Source organism: Corapipo altera, unplaced genomic scaffold (assembly GCF_003945725.1).
Source record: "Corapipo altera isolate COAL_440 unplaced genomic scaffold, ASM394572v1 0, whole genome shotgun sequence".
In the NCBI taxonomy this organism is placed as follows: domain Eukaryota; kingdom Metazoa; phylum Chordata; class Aves; order Passeriformes; family Pipridae; genus Corapipo; species Corapipo altera.
Window position 1 is genome coordinate 70,776,241 of NW_020884872.1, and position 19,970 is coordinate 70,796,210.

At 42.8% G+C, this 19,970-nt stretch overlaps 2 protein-coding genes across 2 annotated transcripts in view; one reads left to right on the forward strand and one right to left on the reverse strand.

Moving 5' to 3' along the window:
* FLT1 (fms related tyrosine kinase 1) overlaps nt 1–15,458 on the forward strand; it is a 111,334-nt gene extending 95,876 nt beyond the window's left edge. Inside the window, exons 21-30 of the mRNA XM_027651768.1 lie at nt 961–1,120; nt 1,534–1,631; nt 2,154–2,276; nt 3,360–3,471; nt 5,091–5,190; nt 6,524–6,629; nt 6,723–6,853; nt 7,233–7,317; nt 8,173–8,264; nt 13,393–15,458. Of these exons, the coding sequence (XP_027507569.1) occupies nt 961–1,120; nt 1,534–1,631; nt 2,154–2,276; nt 3,360–3,471; nt 5,091–5,190; nt 6,524–6,629; nt 6,723–6,853; nt 7,233–7,317; nt 8,173–8,264; nt 13,393–13,597 (1,212 nt within the window). The 3' untranslated portion in view covers nt 13,598–15,458. The remainder of the gene's footprint in view (nt 1–960; nt 1,121–1,533; nt 1,632–2,153; nt 2,277–3,359; nt 3,472–5,090; nt 5,191–6,523; nt 6,630–6,722; nt 6,854–7,232; nt 7,318–8,172; nt 8,265–13,392) is intronic.
* Nucleotides 15,459–16,711: 1,253 nt separating this feature from the next.
* Nucleotides 16,712–19,970, reverse strand: part of PAN3 (poly(A) specific ribonuclease subunit PAN3) — an 80,689-nt gene continuing 77,430 nt past the window's right edge. The window contains 1 exon segment of the mRNA XM_027651777.1: nt 16,712–19,655. Coding sequence (XP_027507578.1) covers nt 19,515–19,655 — 141 coding nt within the window. The 3' untranslated portion in view covers nt 16,712–19,514.

Consider the following 19,970-nt stretch of genomic DNA (forward strand, 5'->3'; position numbering starts at 1 on the left):
GTCCATGCTGGACTCTGCTTTAGACAGAGCAGCCACGTCCTTCTACATGGGGTTGTTGAAGTAGGATGCTCCGCAGGGACTAGGGCTGTGCAGGGTCCATCTTGAGTGGAGTCACTCACCTGGTGAGTAGTGTTCCCAGGCGCAGTGCTCCAGTACCCTTGGGAAGGTTGCCCAGGAAGGAAGGAGAGGGAAGTTTGACTCTGCACCAGCATGCACAGGGAAGAGAGATGGTCACGGGACAAGTCAAAAGGTAAGATGGGCAAGAGTATGGCCAGGCAGCTTGGCTGCTCTACAGGTAGCTGTAAGAAGGCATTTTCCAAACAGTGTTGCATGCGTCTCATTAAACCATCACATCCTTGACCATCAGATGAAAGTACTGGATAAAGGCATTGAAGAGAGGGAGTCACTTTCAGCAGTACCTGTATTTCAAACACCAAGTGCTCTTGCTCCTCATTGGAAGGGCTTACAGCCCGACACCAAGCACTGTACATGGACATAGAGGCAGATGCCTTAAGCAGCCTGGGAAAATTGCTGATGTTGAGAGGGCTGGAACCTGCACTGTGGGCACATCCTTCCCAGCTCATCCATTTGTGCTCCTTCTCTGTCTGGTGGAGAGAAATGGGCTCTTCCAGATGATTCATTTCAAGCTGAGATGAGCCACACCCCCGCAGACGCGTCCACATCAGGAATAGCCCACAGCCCTGGTTACCCCAAAATCATGTACTGGTGCTCCCAAGCCACCATGTTTCTGCCCTCTGGGGATGGCAGCCTTGGTGGAGCACAGCCCTGTCACCAGTCCCTGGCTACCAGTAGCACTAGACACCCCCGCCCATGGGAGACGTGCCCACACACGCCACAGACCACCATCCTGGTAGAAAGGCGACAGCAGTCTGACTCGGTTCCTTTCCCACCCCCTCCTTCGCTCTGATGTAGCACCTCTTCTCCTCTGTTTGTTTGAAGGACTACTCTCTGCAGGGAGAGCCAATGAAAGAGAAAAAGGATACTGAGCCAGTGGAAAGCAAAAAACAAAGGTTGGCCAGTGTCACCAGCAGCGAGAGCTTTGCAAGCTCTGGGTTCCAGGAAGATAAAAGTCTGAGAGATGTGGAGGAGGACGAGGAGGGTAGGTATTAATTCCTTCCTGTCCCTACATGGGTTGTGATATTTTTACAACATACTGTGCATCCCTGAAATTTTTTTCCTCATTTATCACCCTAATAAACATCCGTGGGAGACGCTCAGAGGGTCATGTCCAGAGGATAGAAGATTTAAAAAAAGATTATTTCCAGGGTTACTAAATCTGACAGGAAAATGTGTGATTGTTTCTTCTGACTGCTCCTTATCTTTGGGGAAAACACAGCAGTGTCCAAAGCACGGGGTGTAAAGCAAGAACTATTTTTGTTTCCAATTACAGTGGGTTGACCTTCAAATACCACTCTGTGAAAACTGAATTTATGGGAGTAATGGGGTCTGTAAGAAAGGAGGAAAATAACCATGAGTGATATTTGTAACAAACCCCACTTTCTACCTCTGCAGATGCTGATGATCTGTACAAGTTGCCCCTCACTATGGAGGACCTCATCTCTTACAGCTTTCAGGTGGCCAGAGGCATGGAGTTCCTCTCCTCCAGAAAGGTGAGTTTTGCGCTGAGGATTTTTCCCTGCAGAAGGACGGGATTCAGAAGGGAAATCATGTCTACATTTTAGTGACACCTTCCTTGGGAAAGCTCCCAAAGGAAGAGCCATTTTCCTCTTGGAGTTATAAATATAATGGTGTGTTTATCCAAGTCTCCATAGTCCATAAACACAGGATCATGACTGAAGGCAGTGGGTCAAGCTCATTCATTTGGGAAAGATCTTTTGGGTGTGGTAGGTTTTTCCTTAATTTCAACATATATTAGATGGGGAGCTCCAAATGATTCAGCAAATGTCAAGGGGCTTAAAAATTTATCTCCTTCTGGAATTAAGAATTTTATTTTTTTTTAAAGAATTACCACTGTTTACAGTAACTTCATGTAAACTACAGTCAACTTCTCTAAAAAAAAGTAAATTGATCTCAATAATAATAATAATAATTTTTTTAAGGATATGGGAGACAGGAAATTTGTGGGCAAGAATAAGGAAACGCAGCTTGATTGTGAAACTGCTTTATTATAGTGCATTCATCGTGACCTGGCAGCCAGAAACATCCTTTTATCTGAGAACAATGTCGTGAAGATCTGTGATTTTGGCCTCGCAAGAGATATTTATAAGAATCCTGATTATGTGAGAAAAGGAGATGTAAGTCAAGATGCTTTTTATTTGCCCAAGTGTTTATAACATATCATTTCAAACTGTCCACCAAAATGTTCTGTAGACATTCACATTTCCTGAACTTGAGAGCTCAAAAGCAAAGATGAGCTATCCAGATGTGTTGAGGTTCTGGAAAGCATTTCTATCCTCAGGCATAAGGCTTAGACATGCTAACTGCTTCACAGCTCTGCCCCATTAATACTTTCCTTTTTAGACGTGTTTCTTGGCTGGCTCAGCATAAACCCCTTACTCAGTAAACTTCCTTCAAGGAAACCAGTCCCTCCAAAAGAAGATGTGTGCCCCCCGGTGCTCCCGAAAAGCTGCTCAATGGTGCTTCTAGGAGCTGAGCAGGACTTGCTGCCTCCAGCACCTGCTCGGTGGTTGTTTTGCTCCTGCTGGAGAGAGCAGGAAGGAAGCACCTTGCCAGGCCTGACGTGAAGGCTGGGTCAGCAAACTGCACCTGCACCCACTGGTGCCATAGGAATTTGGCGTGGGAGTGTCACGCAGTCTCTTTCTGGAGGTCTCATCCAGCTGCCAGCTATTCCCACATCCATAAATAGCTTTTGAGATTTACAGCATTGCATATTAGCTGGGAAGTGTTCACATAACTTGGGTACTGCTCAGGAAACCCTAACAGGCTGTGCTGAGCGGACTTCAAGGGTTGCTGATGTACTCCTGCAATTCAGGCTCTGAGAATTTCCCTCAGAATATCTCCAACACTATCACAGAATGATTATGCTTAAATGCAGGGTTTTCTCCCCCGTCTCTATGACACAGGCAAGAGACCTCTGCTCCTACGTATCCCAACATCCCTGTAAAGAAAAGGCCTGGTCACAGGTTTCCAATGTCTGGTGTTTTGTGCCACACATATTTTAAAAACAGCCTTTTAGTCCAACAATTTGTTAAGAAAGTGTCTGAATGAGTGTGGGTTTATCTTGACTACCTGCAAGGAAATCCCACAGGTTCTTGTTGAATGGTAATTATTTACATAACAATATAGAGTTGATTAATCTATGATTAAATTCTTTTAGGCTTTGAAAATAATAGTCAAGTTTGTTCCTTTTACTCCAGGCTCGACTTCCTCTCAAGTGGATGGCTCCTGAATCCATATTTGATAAAATCTACAATACCAAAAGTGACGTGTGGTCCTATGGGGTCTTGCTGTGGGAGATATTTTCCTTGGGTATGTTAACTCTGCACATTGGGAGCTGGAGTCAGCAATGGGGACTGAGGCTTGGGGAAAAACATCCATTACCTTCAATGATCTTTTGACAGGTGTTTAATAAAGAAAGACTTAAATCAGTCAGAGGTGAGTTGTGCAGATAGAGGCAGAGCAAGTATCACGACTCTGTGGACTAGAAGTTTTGGTTCTTGTAAGGTACACTGAAAGCTCACTTGCCACGCTGAAAGACTTAATGGATAGCAGAGCTGTCTGAGAACTTTTCCACTTACTTCTGCCATGAGCAAAACCTAAGCTTCCCTCTTTTCTCTGTTGAAACCCTTGGTAGAATTTGCAGGGCAGCACAGCCAGAGCAGTTGCAGTGCTTTGTTTGACTGATGCCACAAACCAGAAAAATAAGGCAATTTTTAAAGCATTTTTTTTGAATGTGGAACTCTATGGGATAACACAGAGATGTGAGTGTGAGTCTTCATTTGCTCAGGCCCAAGGCATCACCTCCCATGCCACAGACAGCATTCAAGACACTGAGTGCCATGAGCTGGGTGCTCTCTCAAAGGTTCCTTATTTCTGTTGTGGGAGCAAGGGAGCCAAACACAGAGAGGTATTTGCGTGTATCCAATTCTGTCACCTCCATTTCCATCCCAAGACCGGGAGGGATTCAGCATGCCAGTCACCCAGGCTACTGGATACAGCAGGTGAAAAGCATCTGCACAGATGCCGCAGGATGAATTGGAGCATGCAATCTGAAATTAAAACCCTGTGAAGCTTTTCCCCCCCTTTCTTTCATGTAGAAAAGGCAGGATACAAGATGTGCACTGAGTGGGAACAACAATGACCACCAGAATAGCAGAATCTTAATTGAGTTTAACACAGAGGCTGACAAAAGAGGCAAACAGCAGAGGAAACAATACTATACAATTCTCAGGACAATCAATCATTTATTAGTTTAAATACATGTTGTTGGTCAGCCTGCCAACTCTTGTGATTTTACGGTCAGCTTCATAATACCTGCTATTTTTTTCTTAAAGCCCCAGCTCCTTGAACCTGGCAACTCTCCGACATGTCTTTTTTTTTTCTTTCATTCTCCTTTTTCCTGATTTTTTTTTTGTCCACAGATAAAAAACCAACAGCACAATCAGGCTGCATCTTAAAAACAGAGAAACTAGAAAAACAATGCAAATGTACTGTGATCTGATTTAAAACAAAGATTTCAATTTTTTTTCAAGGTGATTTTGAGCATTTGGGGTTTGTTAATACTCTGCTTACTAGAATTTGGAGTAGTCCAAACCAATAGAAAGATTAGACTTGGCTTTTCAAGGGATACTGCTCAAGTCAAATTCATGTGTATTTTTTCCATTCAGGCCAGGTAAGCACCACAAATAGTTATGGGTTTGATCTTGTCCCCCTCCAAGGTCTGGGGCTTGGAGCACCACCAGCAGCGGTTCCCTGTCTGCGGCAGCTGGTAGGACCAGACCCTGCAGTGGAGGGGACATCCTCTGATCCCCAGCTCTGCAACCTGGTGCTGCACATCCCAAGTGTTTGAGGGAGATGCATAAGGGTTACAGCTAGATCACAAGTACCCAACTCAAGGCATGTATCTATTCTCCCAATGTTGCCTCCAGGCGCCTCTCCTTACCCTGGAGTCCAAATAGATGAGGATTTCTGCAGCAGACTGAAGGAAGGCACAAGAATGCGAGCTCCGGAGCAAGCGACCGAGGAGATGTAAGATGCCTTTGCTTGCCTTGTGTAGCACCCTCCATCCTGCCCTGCCTTGCAGATAATGTAGAGTCTCTGTAAAAGCACCCTGACCCAGCCTAAGGAAAAAAACTCAATCCTGCATCAGTATTTTCTTGTGTACCCCCCACCTTGGCCCCCTGGTCCTCCCACAGGGTAGGAGAGGGCAGGAGAGGACATGGACCTGAGCCCAGTGCACCACCAGCGCTGTGCTCCAAAGGGAGCTGAGCAAGGAGGAGTAGGAAGGTTATTCATTCCTCGCCAGGTTTAATATTTACTGACATGCACACAGATAAGCGCTGGAGGAATGTGACATTATTAACATCATCTTGACTTAGGAAGTGAAAGCAGAAGCTTCCTTGCAATCACTCGGGTAATGAGGGTCCACCCTTTCCTGTACGCAGTGTCTGATGGCAGAGGAAGGTGACAGGGACCCGCAGCCTCCCAGCCCATGTCGTCCGAGTCCTTCCACCATGACGTCGGCTGTTGCTCCCCACTCCCCTGCCTTCAGGTGCAGCCTCAAGCTGCTACTGCATGGCCAACACCTTTTTGGAGACTTAGGGGGGTCCAAATGAGATCGTGAGTTTGCAGCCCCTCTGCCCTGGAAGTGGGACAGAGCATCTTGCCCAGGGAGGCACATGCAGCACACTGAATATTCACCCCATGAAACAACTCACTGAGAAACATGAACATATCCCAGGTGTTTTACCTCTGGAGGCAAAACCAAATACATGCAGGTGTCTTGGTGCCTTTCTGAGTGCTATGTCGTGACTCTAAATAGCAACACTTACCAAAAAATAATTCTGGAAGAAGAAAAGGATGCAAGCCAGCCATGCCTATCTGGGATTATTGCCCATCGGCTAATTTTATTATCCTAGTGACCGTAGATAAGAACTTTCTTTTTTCTCTTCCACATATTTTATTGCAGGAAGGAAAGCTCAGCTTGACCAATACAAGGAAGTGACACGTTCATATAAGTCATCTTACGATGCCTTAACCTAAACATTGCCAGCTAACAGATGTTTAATATAAAGATTTAATGCTTAATTAGGAATGAAAAAAAGCAAGTATGACTAGCTGGCTAAATTATTCTTTTGATGTGGTCTTCCAGGGTCTTGCAGGAAGGTTTTATTTCTTTTTTTTTTTTGTGGAAAGTTTACTGTTTTACTTTTAGGAAGAGGTCTCCGTGGTGTTAGAGAGAATTTTTGTGAAGTCAGGCAGGTTCAGGAGTTAACTCTAACAAGCTGTCAGTGACTGCACTGCCTTAGATCAAATTGAGCTGTAACCCTGCCATGTGCTCACTTTGCTTTTGTCCTCACAGTTACCAAATCATGCTGGACTGCTGGCAGAGCAATCCCAATGACAGGCCACGGTTCTCCGAGCTGGTGAAAAAGCTGGGTGACCTGCTGCAAGCAAATGTCCAGCAGGTACTAATGTCAAAACTGCGTGCTGTTGTCAGGGCAGGGGTGACTGGCCACATGGTCCCCGGAGTAACACGTGCGTTTCTTGTTTGCATTTAGGAAGGCAAAGACTACATACCCCTCAGCACAATATTTACAACTGAAAGCAGGTTTCCCTATGCATCTGACCCTTTGTGCAATGAAAATCTTTCTGTCACAAGCTCAAGTTCTGGAAGCACTGAAAACATCAGGTGAGACAAGCAAGATAAAGACTGAGTTTTTTTGTTGGGGATGGTAGCTTGCTGCATAGCCTGTTTTGGATCTGGGTGGGAGAAAACACTCAGATGTGTCCCATCAGCCACTGAACCACTGGGCTGGGACAGCTCTTTGGAGTGTCCCTGCACAGGGGTACCTTCAAGTTCCAGGGCTCCGGCACTGCGAGAGGGGCAGCTGTGTGCACTCCACAACTGGGGAGTGAGGTTTGGCTGGGGTCTCGTTAATGAGTCCCTTTTGTATGACCTGCCTCGGTGATAGCTGGAACTGCCTAAAGAAATGGAGACATATCCAGCACTTTCTGCTTACGCACTTCATACTCTCACCGAAAATTCTCCTGCTTTTCTTGTTGAACAGATACATAAACGCTTTCAAAATAACTCCCCACCAGCGCATAAAGACATTTGAAGAGCTTCCCATCAAGGAAACGCTTGTATTTAATGTAAGTGACTCCTGGGCCACATGGTGCACCATGTATTTCTTTTTATTTGTGTGAGAGATTTATACAGGGATAATCAAGACAGGGGGGCTACTGTTTTGCCAGCTCTACTGATATAAGGTGCAAGATTAGCCGTGCTTGCAACAAGATGTCATCCCACTGCTTTACAAATTACAACAGCATTTTCTTGTTGACCATGTCATAGGCTGCAAACACTCCTCTGATAAAAAGGGGTCAGTTTGAGTAGGTCTGCAAAGTACAGCTGCCAGAGTCCCATCTAAGTCCCACTGGTGTGGGAAAGATGCTTAAAATCCCCTGGATTTGTGTTTTCATCTGAATAGTAGTGCACAAATGAGAATTGTGAGTCACATTTTCATCAGAGGGCCCTGGTAGGAACAAATCCTGTTATCAGATGGACAAGATGGGGACATGTCACCTAATGGGACACACATACAATCCTGGTAGGGGTGGGCATGGGTAAGAGGTTGGGGCAAGCTTTTGGTGACCCAGTTGTATGCATTAAGCAATAAGAGGTCGGAAAGGCACAGGTGGTCCTCAAAGGACTGAACTACGTGCTGGCCAGAATCTCACATTGCATGTAGACACTTTTATTTTTGCACCCAGTATCTGCATTAACAGTATGTGTTTGCTGGATTCCAAAGCAAGGGCAGTTTGGAAAGGCACCATTAAATACCTGGGCACTGCAGCACCTCCAGTAGCACGGAGCTGCTGTCGCCTAGACCCCTTTCAGTATCAGCAACCAAAAAGCTATTGGAAATCAGACCAAAAAGGAATTGAGTCCATTGTCAATTCTATAGTTAACATCTAATATGATTGCATCTTTCTTTTTTCTTCAAGGATTACCAAGCAGACAGTGGGATGGTTCTGGCTCCAGAAGAACTGAAACGCTTCACATGGACAGGCAGCAAGCAGAAACGGACACTCTTTGGGTCTGTATTTTATGTTCCCTTCTTACGTTTTAGAGGGCAAAGAAGGATTCAAGGTCCTTGTGCTAAACTGTGCCTCATCAAAGTAGCTAAGGTGTCCCCAGTCCCTGTAAACACTCTTGGTGAGGTGTGTCCCACTTGGTTGAATCAGCAGTTGATCATCTCCCACACCTAACCCTCTATATTCCTTTGAGGAAACAAATAACCCTCAACCCCATTGATGCACATCAGCAATATGATTTATTAGCACTCTATTGATCCACCAAAGCCTCAGCTTAATGCCAGGCTGGACAAGTGAGTGTCAGAGAGCACTAAACTAAGGTAAGAGGCAGGTAACTGTAGGAAATATGCTGTTGATAATGGAGGAGGAGGAATGCGCGGCTGTGAAGGATTTGCAGTTGTTTCTGCAAGTCCCCAAGGGCACCCCAGTTGGACAAGGACCTCTGGGCTTGTTTTTGCCCTTCTTTTCCATGACTCAGCTAAGCACAGCCCATTTAACACCCATGGGCTCAGGATGCTAAAGTGGCAACTTTACAATAGATGGATGTGAGGGCCTCACTTCTCTTCCTGCCTTTAAGCACTTGAATATATTGGCCATCTTCCTACACCTAATTCCTGACAGCTGCCCAAGCAGGGAACTAGGGCTGCCCTAAGAAATGAGTTGCACTGACATGAACTCTCTGCAAATGGGAAGTGTTTATTTTCTCAATGCCGGCACTCTATCAGTTCCCAGCCACTGCCAAGCTGGAAGTGTCCTGGTTTCAGCTCAGTGCTCTCACCCTGCCCAGAGACCGGCCAGACCCAATCCATCACTCATCTCACGCTGGCAGGAGGTCAAGGCCATCCTGCCATTCTGGCCATGCCAAACTTGTCAGCGACTTGTAATTGGGCAGGCTGAGAGGTGTAGCATTGTCTCGACGAACAATTGGAGCTGGCTGAAAAATGCAGTCAAGGCAGAGAGGACTCACTTTTAAGAAAAATTCCAGTGACTAAGAGGGCGTTGGTTGAAAACGCAGAAATACGTGTATGGGAGCGTGCACACACACACAGCTGAAATACATGGCACGAGTAAGTGTGCTGCTGGCAGGACACTGCACCACGCGCAGGAGCACTGCTCATGCATGGTGAAGCCAGGGCAATAGAAGCCATTCCAAACAAATGCTGAGAAACCCTTCCTCCTGCCTTGACCTTTCAGAAAATAGGCTTGTAAGCAATTGTATGGTATTTCAGTTCTGTTGAGGCACACTGTCTTTGGAGGAGGCAGGTACCATAGAGCTTAGAATGTGTGTGGATATTACAGGGCTCCAAAGGATGCAATGATCCCTAGAAGCAGTTTAACTCATTTTTTCTCTGTGTAAACATGACATTTCTGAAGGCTGCTGTGAGCCACAGAGACAACATGGCAACCTTCCCCAATGAAATTTATGAAATGCCTATTTTCTTTGCATGGTACAGAATGCATGGAGTGTGGCCCAAACAGCCCTCCAGAAGTGCTTAAGGGGGCATTTTTAGCTGCTGAAGGAAAAAGGAATGCTTGGATAGGAAAAAAACTGAACTCAAGAGTGGTTGCTAGAACCTAAAACCTTGGGGAAACAGAGTGGTTGACTTAGATCACACAAAGTCATCTACCCTGTAAGCTAAACAAGTGGTACTGTAGTGCTGTGCCATAAAGTATTCTCGTATGTGAATGCAGGCGGTGACCCTTTAGTCTGCACACATTCCTAAAAGTGGGAGCTTCCTAGCTAAGCATCCTTTACTTAGGCTAAATTGGAGCAGTAAATAAATGCCCCTAAACTTTTTACTGAGCAAGGTGGAGCCCGGAGTGGCTTGACACATCTGAACTCATCTAAGTAGATGCAGTCCTGCTTCTTCCCTTGCATCTCAAGCATCCTCTTCTGTGCTCCTGTGCTCTTCTGCTGACATTTCAGCTTGGCTTGTCTTGCAGGGAGCTGGCTCAGGTTGCTCAATTATCAGAACAGTCCCAGAACAGTTCCTGAGTGAGCAGCAGCAGCTCACTGTCAGGGTAGCTGGTGCCAGCACCAGGCTGAGGAAGGGTTTCACCCCCCTTTTGGCAGTAGATCACCTACCATTAGATCCCCTTCACTGCAATGCCCCAGAGCACTTGCCCTCACACTGTAAACCTCACACTGCAGTTTAGGACACAGATGCAGACAAAACGCACTCGCAGCAGTGGGTGGGTCCTGAGGTAAGGCTGAGGGTGCTGTGGGCCTATGCAGGTTGGCCTGCCTTTTCCTAGGATCCCATGGTTCCCTGTTGTCCAGAGCAGAACAATTGGGCTCAGCATGTTTTTTTCACTGTTCATAGCATCTGAACTGACATTTAAGCCAGTCAGGTGGGGTGATACTTTCGGACCAGCACAGGGGGGAGGTGCGTCCTGGAGCATTGCATTGGAGGATTCAGACTTTGCAGGGCCACATCCGCCATCATAGGGCTGAAGAACTGCATAGGGTGGAAGGAGCCAAACCCAGTGCATCCTATCTATTCCCAGAAGCACACTCGGGGTTTGTTTCAGAGGAAACTACTGAGTTGACTGCGGGAGAGAGCCAGTACATGCAGCAGTGCTTACTCAGCGTGACCAATCTGAGAGCCAGGCCCAGGGGACAGCCTATCTGACAATGGAGGGGCACCCCACGGACCCCAGCAAGTCCCCTCCTCTTGGGCTTCCACTTCTCCTGCGTAGGAAAAGGCATTAATGCCAAAGCTCACTCTTGGTTTCACTATAGGAAAGAGCATCAGTCCAAAGCCTGGTGAGCCCTCAGGCCAAGGTGGTGGCCAGGAACACAGAGCAGAAATCATTGCAATGTGTCTTGGACTTGCTAATGCCATTGAGATGAAAACGATATTGTGAACAGCACGAAGAGAAATAGATCTTTCCTAATGTAAGCCCTTGGGTAACAAGATCCCAATAAAAAGGTTTAGGGGCAGAGAAAGAACGATGTGTGCTCCTTTACAGATGGAAAGAATCCCAACTGCAACCCTTTTCTAGCTTTTCAGTACTGGGGAAAAATCCCAATCCAAGTAAACCAAAATCTTTGGGCTGAGGCAAATCCTTAAGCCAATGTAAATTCCTAAGCCAGAAAAACAGCAAGAACACCTCCTGTGAGCTGGAATAAGTGTCTCAAGAGCCACAGTCAGCCTCTAACCTCACTCTGGTCCTGGACATGTCAGGAAAGCAGCAGCAATTTCATCCAACAGACAATCCCAATTAAAGAGCTACTAAACAGAGTTTCCAATTACATTCCTAGAATGGAAAGAAGATAGTCTACAGCTAGACAAGCCTTTTCGGACTGTAAACTCAGTCTCAAAATGAAGCCTGACTACAGATGCCAAAACCCTGTGGGCTCCCTTAAAGCTCTTCGTGGGAGTGCATGCCCAGTTACAGCAGTGCGCTCAAGGTAAAATTAACAGATGCAGTTCTACTGCTATAAAAGTTTATTAATTAAAGTAGAAGCCAAGTCTAGCTCACAAGAAAAGTCTCAGGACACAAAAGCCTGATGATGAATGAAAGGATCAAAGTGTGACAGTTTCAAGACTCATAACTGCACGCACACTCCACTTTTGCCAGCCCACTGCTCCCTAAGACTCACAATTACAATGTAAATTACAGAAACGTTTCTCTTTAAACCCATCACAAAAAGTCTATTGAGTCTGTGACTAACCTTGTCATATTTACAGAATTTATCCCAAGGGCAATATAAAACTATGGGATTTATCTGCAATCCTTATCATGTGGGTTCCTCCTCACGAACTCCATCCATCTACAAATAAATGGAATGGGGTGGTCTTCTTGGAACTAGACCTTCCAATTTCCTACAGTAGGACAGAAGACAGAGACCACACTCCTTAAAAAGCACACAGGCTTGTGATTTAAAAATTTGAGAAACTGTGACATCTAAGAGAAACTGCTAGTTCTCCATTTCCTAAAGAGGAATGGACATGCACTACCAGTTCTGTACTTTTATTTAAAAACCTAACAGTGCAAATTAAAATGAAGAGCAAAACCCTGGGCTCTGAAAGCCTCAACAGATGTTTTGACTGTCTTCTCTGGAATTCAAGACTAGGGTTGCCAACGTTCCTGACCTTATAAACAGACAGGGGTGAATGGTCCATGAACTTCTAAAAATACAGGGGAAGGAATCTAATTTTAGGCATTGTGGTCCAACATGTTTACATTAGGATTTCACATGTAATCAGTGATAGAAAATGCTCTGGCTTGTCCTTTGTCTATGGATAAATCTTTGGTATTGAACTTCAATGGTGTGAAAATTCTCTTTGCCTTAACTTTATTATTGAAAGAGCCCTTTTAAGCACTGCAGTCTCTTAATACGGGTGAGAAAGTGCTGTAAAACAAAGTGTCTTTAAGAGTGGCTTGGTTAAGAAGACATGAAACCCCTCTTTGTAAAGGGCATCTTATAAAAGGCAGCTTACAGGATAACTGTAAGGTCCTTTGGACAGGAAATCTCTAATTCAAACCAGCAGTTCATGTTAGCTGCCAAAAGAAGCCCAAGAGAGGAGATACCCAGACTTCATGCCCTTCCTCACAAACCCTGGCCATTTATCTTAGGAATTCATCCCAGCATTAGGCTCTGGGAACACCTACATTAGTAGTTTTCTACTTTTGCCCCAAGGCTTGAGACTTTTCATTACTTCACTCCTGCTCAAAAAAATCCCAGTTCGCTTTGGAAGAACATTTAGGCACGGGGACCCTATGGGGATGCAGAGCCCAGCAGCAGAGATACCAGACACTCCCCCCTACTTTGCCCTGCAATGATGTTTCACTCACCAGCATCTGCCACAGATGAGCCACCAGAGCTTAGGCTGAGCAATCACGTACTCCCTGCTAACACCAAGACTGATACAGTGAACACAAGCACCTTTAACAGTGATGTTCAGTCGCAGCTTCTCTGTTCAAAAGGGGACTCGGGGAACACAGGAGGGCTCCTTCATTCCTCTGTTCCATACTCCCACTGAGTGAGCCCATCAGCATCAATGCCCTCCTCATCATGTCAGAATAAACAAAGCTGCTTCTTGTGACCTGGCTTTGCTCAAGTCATTAAACCAAATGCCTTTACAAGTTAAGTAAGCTCACAGTGATACTGCTCTCTTACAGCATTAAAGGTGCCAGCAGGAGCAAGGAGTCAGTGCTTTCTGGAATAACCAAGCCAAGAAGCTTCTGCAGTTTCAGCTGTGACCATCTCAGTGACTCCAAGCAAAGATACACCTATGGTAATGCAGTGCTGGAGAAAATGAAAGCCAGCCATTCTCCACCTCCTGAATATAACTCTGTTGTCCATTATTCTCAAACACCTGTTTAAGTACTTCTAGGCCAAGATCTAAATATGCATTTAATCCAAAAAGGTTCTTATGAAAAACTGTCAGTTTAAGAACTTTGACCCAAATTCTGTTAATTATTATAAAATTTAGAAGGTTATCATTGGCTTAATCACAGTGATCTGCTTTTCTACAGACCACAACAAACGTATTCAAAATACAGCAACATACTATTGGTTAGGCCTCGACTTTCCCAAATGCTCAAAACCAACAGCTGCTAAAAATGCCCCATGCTTCTGCATCCAGGAAAACCTGGATGGCCATTTATTACACAGAAAACTAGTTCACTGTTTGGTTCCTGGTAGCAGAATGGCATTTCATGCTCTTGTCCCCAAGCCTCTGCTCAGGCCCAGGTGCAGCACTGCTGTCCCAGTCAGGAGAGGCAGCTGGGAGCCCTAGAGAGCCAGGAGCCTGCATCAGGCACTAAGGCATTTGCATCCTATTGCTGGGTTATGTGTAGTGCTGGAAAATAAAAGGATTCTTTAACAAGGCAGAAACAAGAAACAGACCACAAGCTACATTTTCAGTGAAAACTACTTTGAGAAACGAGGGAAGGTTGATGCTCTAGGGAAGCTGAATAGGCTATTTGGGAATGGGGCATTAGATGGATCCTACTACTTCAGATGGCACATGTGGTAGGGAGCCTTTGCGAGGCAAGAATTTAAAATGTCTTGCTAAACACAATGGGCAAGGACAGAGAAGAACTAAGACCAGAGTCAGGGCTGCAACAACAGGGAATACATAGCAATTCAGTTTGGATAAGCCTGCTGTAATCAAGTAAATATTCTTGAAGTTTTGCACTTTGTTAATATGCCAACACGCACAAACTGGAACCAAACAACAAACTAGATATGTTAAAGCCAAGCTCTGTCCACAAAAACCTTGTGGACCTTCTAACACTGCACTGATTGTATTTTATTTATGGGAATCTGTCTGAAAAGACAGGATGGCTACTAAACTGCATATACTTTAAATTAATTCATTGCTAGAGAGTTTGAGGAGATCAGTTAGAAATTACAGGACAATCTCCCTGTAAAGTTAGGGCAGTTTTTCTATGAAGAGTTAAATTTCCATGTTAGTTACCACTATATATGTACAGGAATAAAAATGTATCACTTTTTTGCAACAGACTTTGGTATAGCATCTCAGAACATGAGTGTTCTTTGCTAAAGAAGCATTAGGATGCACCCATTCCCTTTCACCTTTGAATGCAATATTAAAATGAGAGTTGGTCATTTAACACAGTAGCACTGATATCTTCAAATCAATTACTGCCCAATCTCAGCTTCTCATGGTCCACTAAAAATATATATTAACTCAAATGCTACATGTTATATGGTCTTGACCTCTTAAAATTCAGCTTAAGAGTCGTGAATGTAACCCACTAACAAACAAAGGCAAATGATCTTTTGCATATTTACAAATAAAAATTATCTTAGATATGCAAATAAAATAAATATGTACCACTACTTCTAAGTTAAGTATCAATTCCAGATCTTCCTGGCCAAGAGATCATCAGTTTTAAGTATCTATTGCACTGTCTCTTGCTGGTAAAGTATATTTGACCTTGATCAAAACAAAAGTTTAAGAACTGTTTCCTAACTTGAATTGAACAAAAACAGTTACAGAACGATGCATCTCAAAGAAAGTGTTTGCACAATGTAAATATATAATTATGCTTTTTGTGCATAAATATTTAAGAAAACTGGATTACAAAGATTACTTTTATATGAACCTCCTAAGTGTCTTCAGATGTGAATAACTCCTATTTTGTCTTGCATTTTCTGTCTTCATATAATGTATTTCACTGCTAAATTCATATAATAAAGTTTGCTTTTGAAAGAATTCAGAGTTCTGTCAGTGTCAAAGACTGCTGTGGCAGATGACTTAGCACAGGGCAGCACAAACATTTGGCACAAAATCCATCCATCATGCCAGTTTTGTGAGCAAACCAGAATGTGGAATAACTTGGCACACTTCTCACACAGCAAAGCAGATACAGTGAGAGACTTGAACTGCTCCCTGTGTGAGGGACATCCCCTAGGTTCAGCATATTTAAGAAGTGCTCACTGCTGCCTAGAGGCAAAAATTCAACTCTGCCTCTGGGAGAGGTGAGGTTTCATGGTTGGGGAAGACTAAGCAGCCCATGAACAAACATCCACTCAACCACCCACCATGTTCCTTCTGCAGCCAGAAGATCCACAACAGACAAAAGGACACCAAACAGAGCTAAGGTGTCCCCAACAAAGCCTGTTCCAAAACTACTGTGACATCAGGTAGCACTTCAGGCCTGGACAGATGCTTTCTCTTCTTCAGAGAATCTCCACATCCCCACCTCATCCATGTGAAGTGATGGAAGGAAATGGAGATGAAACTTTATTTGTGAAAGCAGAATATAGTAGGATCGCCTACTGCCACAGGAGCTGCGTAACTGCTGCTGCACATTACTAAGGAGGAAACTGGAGACTAGATATGTGCATCAATCAAGCTTATTGAAGCTTATATAATAATATTTTCAAAACACTGCAATTTAAGGGACAATAACTCCATGTTAGATATATGCAGGGGGTACCGGTAATTTCACATATATTGCACAAAATTTCATGTTCCATAAGCATGGTCAGGATTGGATGGGTACAGGAGATTTTATCCCACCAGCAAATCATCTAACCGTTGCTGGTTAAAAATACAGAAAAAATAATTCTGGGAAGTGAAGCTGCCATGACTCCATATGCAAATTCTCAGAGAAATTAATATACATTGTTATTGGGGGAAAAAAGCTCAATAAACATGGAAGTAAGGGTACTTCAGCAGAGTTTTCAAAATTAGGGCTTATCTAATAAAGAAGACCCCATTCAACTGAAGCAGATGGGATTTGACTTGGAAATTAAGGAAATATGCATGAGTACAATTTAGTCAACAGCATCAGTACGTTGTAAAACATCTGATACATTTTAAGTGGCAAACACTGAACACAATATGTGACTCTTAATTGTTGAAACTCTGCATTGCAAACAGAATGAAATACAATTCCGGCACCAAAGTTGAAAAGCCCTCTGTCCAACTTCAGAACTTCACATTGTCAAAATAAGGCCACATTACTTCTGGTATTCTTTATTAAAAATACTGCTGTACACATGAACAATGAAAACAGGATTAAAGATGAGTAACACATATTGGGATCATGACATTAGAACTTAACATACTGGTGCTTTTTAGGGGAAGCAGTTGACACCTGAATTACCGAAACAAGGGCAAATCAAAAATACATAGGTACCCTCAACAAAATATTTACAGTATAGTAAATACAGCAACAGAATTTAAAACAGGTACAAAAATTAAAATGACCAACATCATATGATTTCAAAGGTTGTCCCTTCTGTGCTTTTAGCTGTAAAAATTTGGAAGGTCAGAAATAAATTTCCCATCTGGGAGGGCACATCCTGGTGACTCTTCTTTTAAATACAGATACACAGTTCTTCCTATGACTGCATCGAACTACAACTTTAGGACAACCTTCTAAATGGAATTAAAATGGGGTAGAAGGGTTCTCCCCAAAAAAATACCCAAGCTGAACTTCAGACTGTTCAAATCATTCCCAAATACGGATAAAATAAAATAAATAGAAAACAAAGCTCAACTTCTTTTTTATTTTATGTATTACCTGACACCAAATATCTTCTGGCTGACATTATGTACGAAAACTTATTAGCTGTCTACCTTTTTATTTTAAACCAAGTCCTGAGGTTACTAGGGGCTGAAGCAAACTGACATTATGCAAATACACACAGGTTTGCAATTTAGACATGTCTTGCAGAGGGTGTGCTGGTCTAAAAAGGATGAGAATTCAAGCCCTATTTTACCCCTGCCTTACACTTCCACAAAATATTGGTCCACAAATTAAATTTTCAAAGGTTCCCAAACCCCACAACTGAACAGATGATCCCCTTTCATTTTCAAAGAAAACAATACTGGAAAAAACCTCAGCCCGCTTATAAATTAAGCATTCCATATTTCTTCTAGAATACAAGTACTTCTTTTTTGTACAAAAGAATTACAATATGATTTGTCAAAAAACATAGAAAAGACAGCTGCTCTTCCTCAAATACATGAGCTAATGATAAAAGACTGTTTTGCATGTTCACTTTTCAAAGTTCCTGTTCCTTTTATATTAAAAAGAACATTCTGGCAACTGTTATCATTTGAATATTAAACATCGTGTTCCTTTTAAAATTGCAACAATAATCGATTTTTAAACTCATCAACTGATGCTACCTAATGTGGATTCCACCACATTTTCTAACATGTGTAAAGCATGTCCCTAGTCTTCAAAGCTTTCGATGTGAAGAGAGTTGCTTTTTTCTTGATGCAAGTCTCAAGGCGGAGAATCATTTTAAAGCTTATAAAAGTGGACAGAGAAATATTAAAAACTTCTCTGAAAACTACAAATATTGAGAATTATTAAAATTGATGTCAGTAACATCAGTTGCAAGTGCTTAGAGTCTGTCCTGACCTTTTGAGTTTCCACATTTTCTTCATGGTGAGCACCCAGTGCTATTAAAACATTCAGTGCTGGGAAAGGATAGACACAGTCTTCACTACTGCTTTAAGAAAGGAAATTCCTACGTATTTGGCAGTCTTCAGTATCAAAGTGTAGGTGTTAAACTAGAAATCCCATAAATACCCAAGTTTGGAGACAACTGCATGTCCAAATATTAGAAAGGTAATTGAGGAGGAAAATTCCAGACTTTTGAGACTGAATTACTTCAGGAATATTCATGTGTTGAGTATTATCAAAAGTAATATTACTTTGGGCTAAGCAGTGACTGCAAAGGCACAGCAGATCATTATCCCTCCAGATTCAGGCCGTAAAACTTGAAAAGCTCTTGATGCCAGACAACTGCTGTGTTTAGTTAATCTTCTTTTAACAGTGTCTTTGTATCTGTATCCAGTGTAGCGTACCATAATAAAGCTGTGGTTCAAAGAACAGAACTTTATACAAAAATTATACTGTAAATAACCTAAAGTAATACACTCCTGAAACTTCAGGCATTTAAACAATTTCTTTTTAAAAAAAAAATCTATTAAAAAAATTGCATAAATGTAAATGCTTCTGACTACCAGGAAAACGTACAAACAGTTTTTAAAAGGCGCTGGTTGTGTTTAGAGCAAGTTTGATATGCTCCTTAAATTATAGATGTTTCCCATTATGCTATTGTCGTCACTTTGCTTAGACAAAGTTTAAATCAAATGACAGGGGACTTTCTTTCCTTTTTTGTCAATTCATCAATACTTCACTTGTCTGGTTTTAAAAAGTTTTGCCTTCTCACATTTCTTTGAGTTAACAGTGGGTGGCATACAGAGCTTGCATACAACACACTTTTACAGAGGTTACGAACTAAATGGTCATTAATAGAACACAATTTCTATTAAATGATTTACCTGGTCCTTTATGCTATTCTGGGTGCAAATAATATCAAAAATGAATAAATTTTGCTATATCTTCCGTGACAAAAATGTATTCCAGAAATGTCCTTGCAAAGAGTTTCCCTTAAAGTATACAATGTGGCAAAACTTCAGAGATCAGAAAAGTCTTAAAAAAATTAAAATTAGTGCATATACAAGTGGAAAAAATAAAAGTAGGAACATCATGCACCTGATGTGTTCCTTAATCTAAAATAAATTCTTCACAGATAAAGCCTCCAATGGCAGCCTTAGCTCTAGGATAAGTGAAACATTCTTCCCTTCAAGTAACAGTGTACCTGACTGAAGTGCAAGCAGCTTTGCTCATCTCCTGTTTGTTTCCCAAATGTGAAATGAGATGACAACAACAATTCAGCTGTAGTGCAATTTGCTATTGGTTAAGTTCCTCAGCAATGTCCTGCATGCTTTCAGCAAATACTACAACTGACCATTTGCGGCTGCAATCAGTTCTTGAAAAGTATTTTCAAAGCAGCGCTTTAAATCGCTGTAAGTTACCACAAGTACACTCTTCTCATCTCTGGAAATGAGGCTTATTTTTTCTGGCACACCAGCATCTAACTGTAACAAGAATGCAAAAGATAAAATAAAAGAAGTGTGAAAGAAATGGCAAAACATTTCCCCAACAACAAAAGCAATCAATTTCTTGGCAAGTACATTGTTATGGTGCAGTTCAAATATGCTAACAGCACAGAACGGAAGGATCTGAATTGTACCACAACAATGTTCTTGCCAAAAAATCGAGACATTTTGGTCTTAACCTGATGGACATTCTAGACCTTAGGACTAGATTATCATTGTTTTCTTCCCTTTCCACAAGGCAAATAATCCTGCAATGCTATCCCCTTCCCTGTGTGGAAGCAAAACTTTCATACA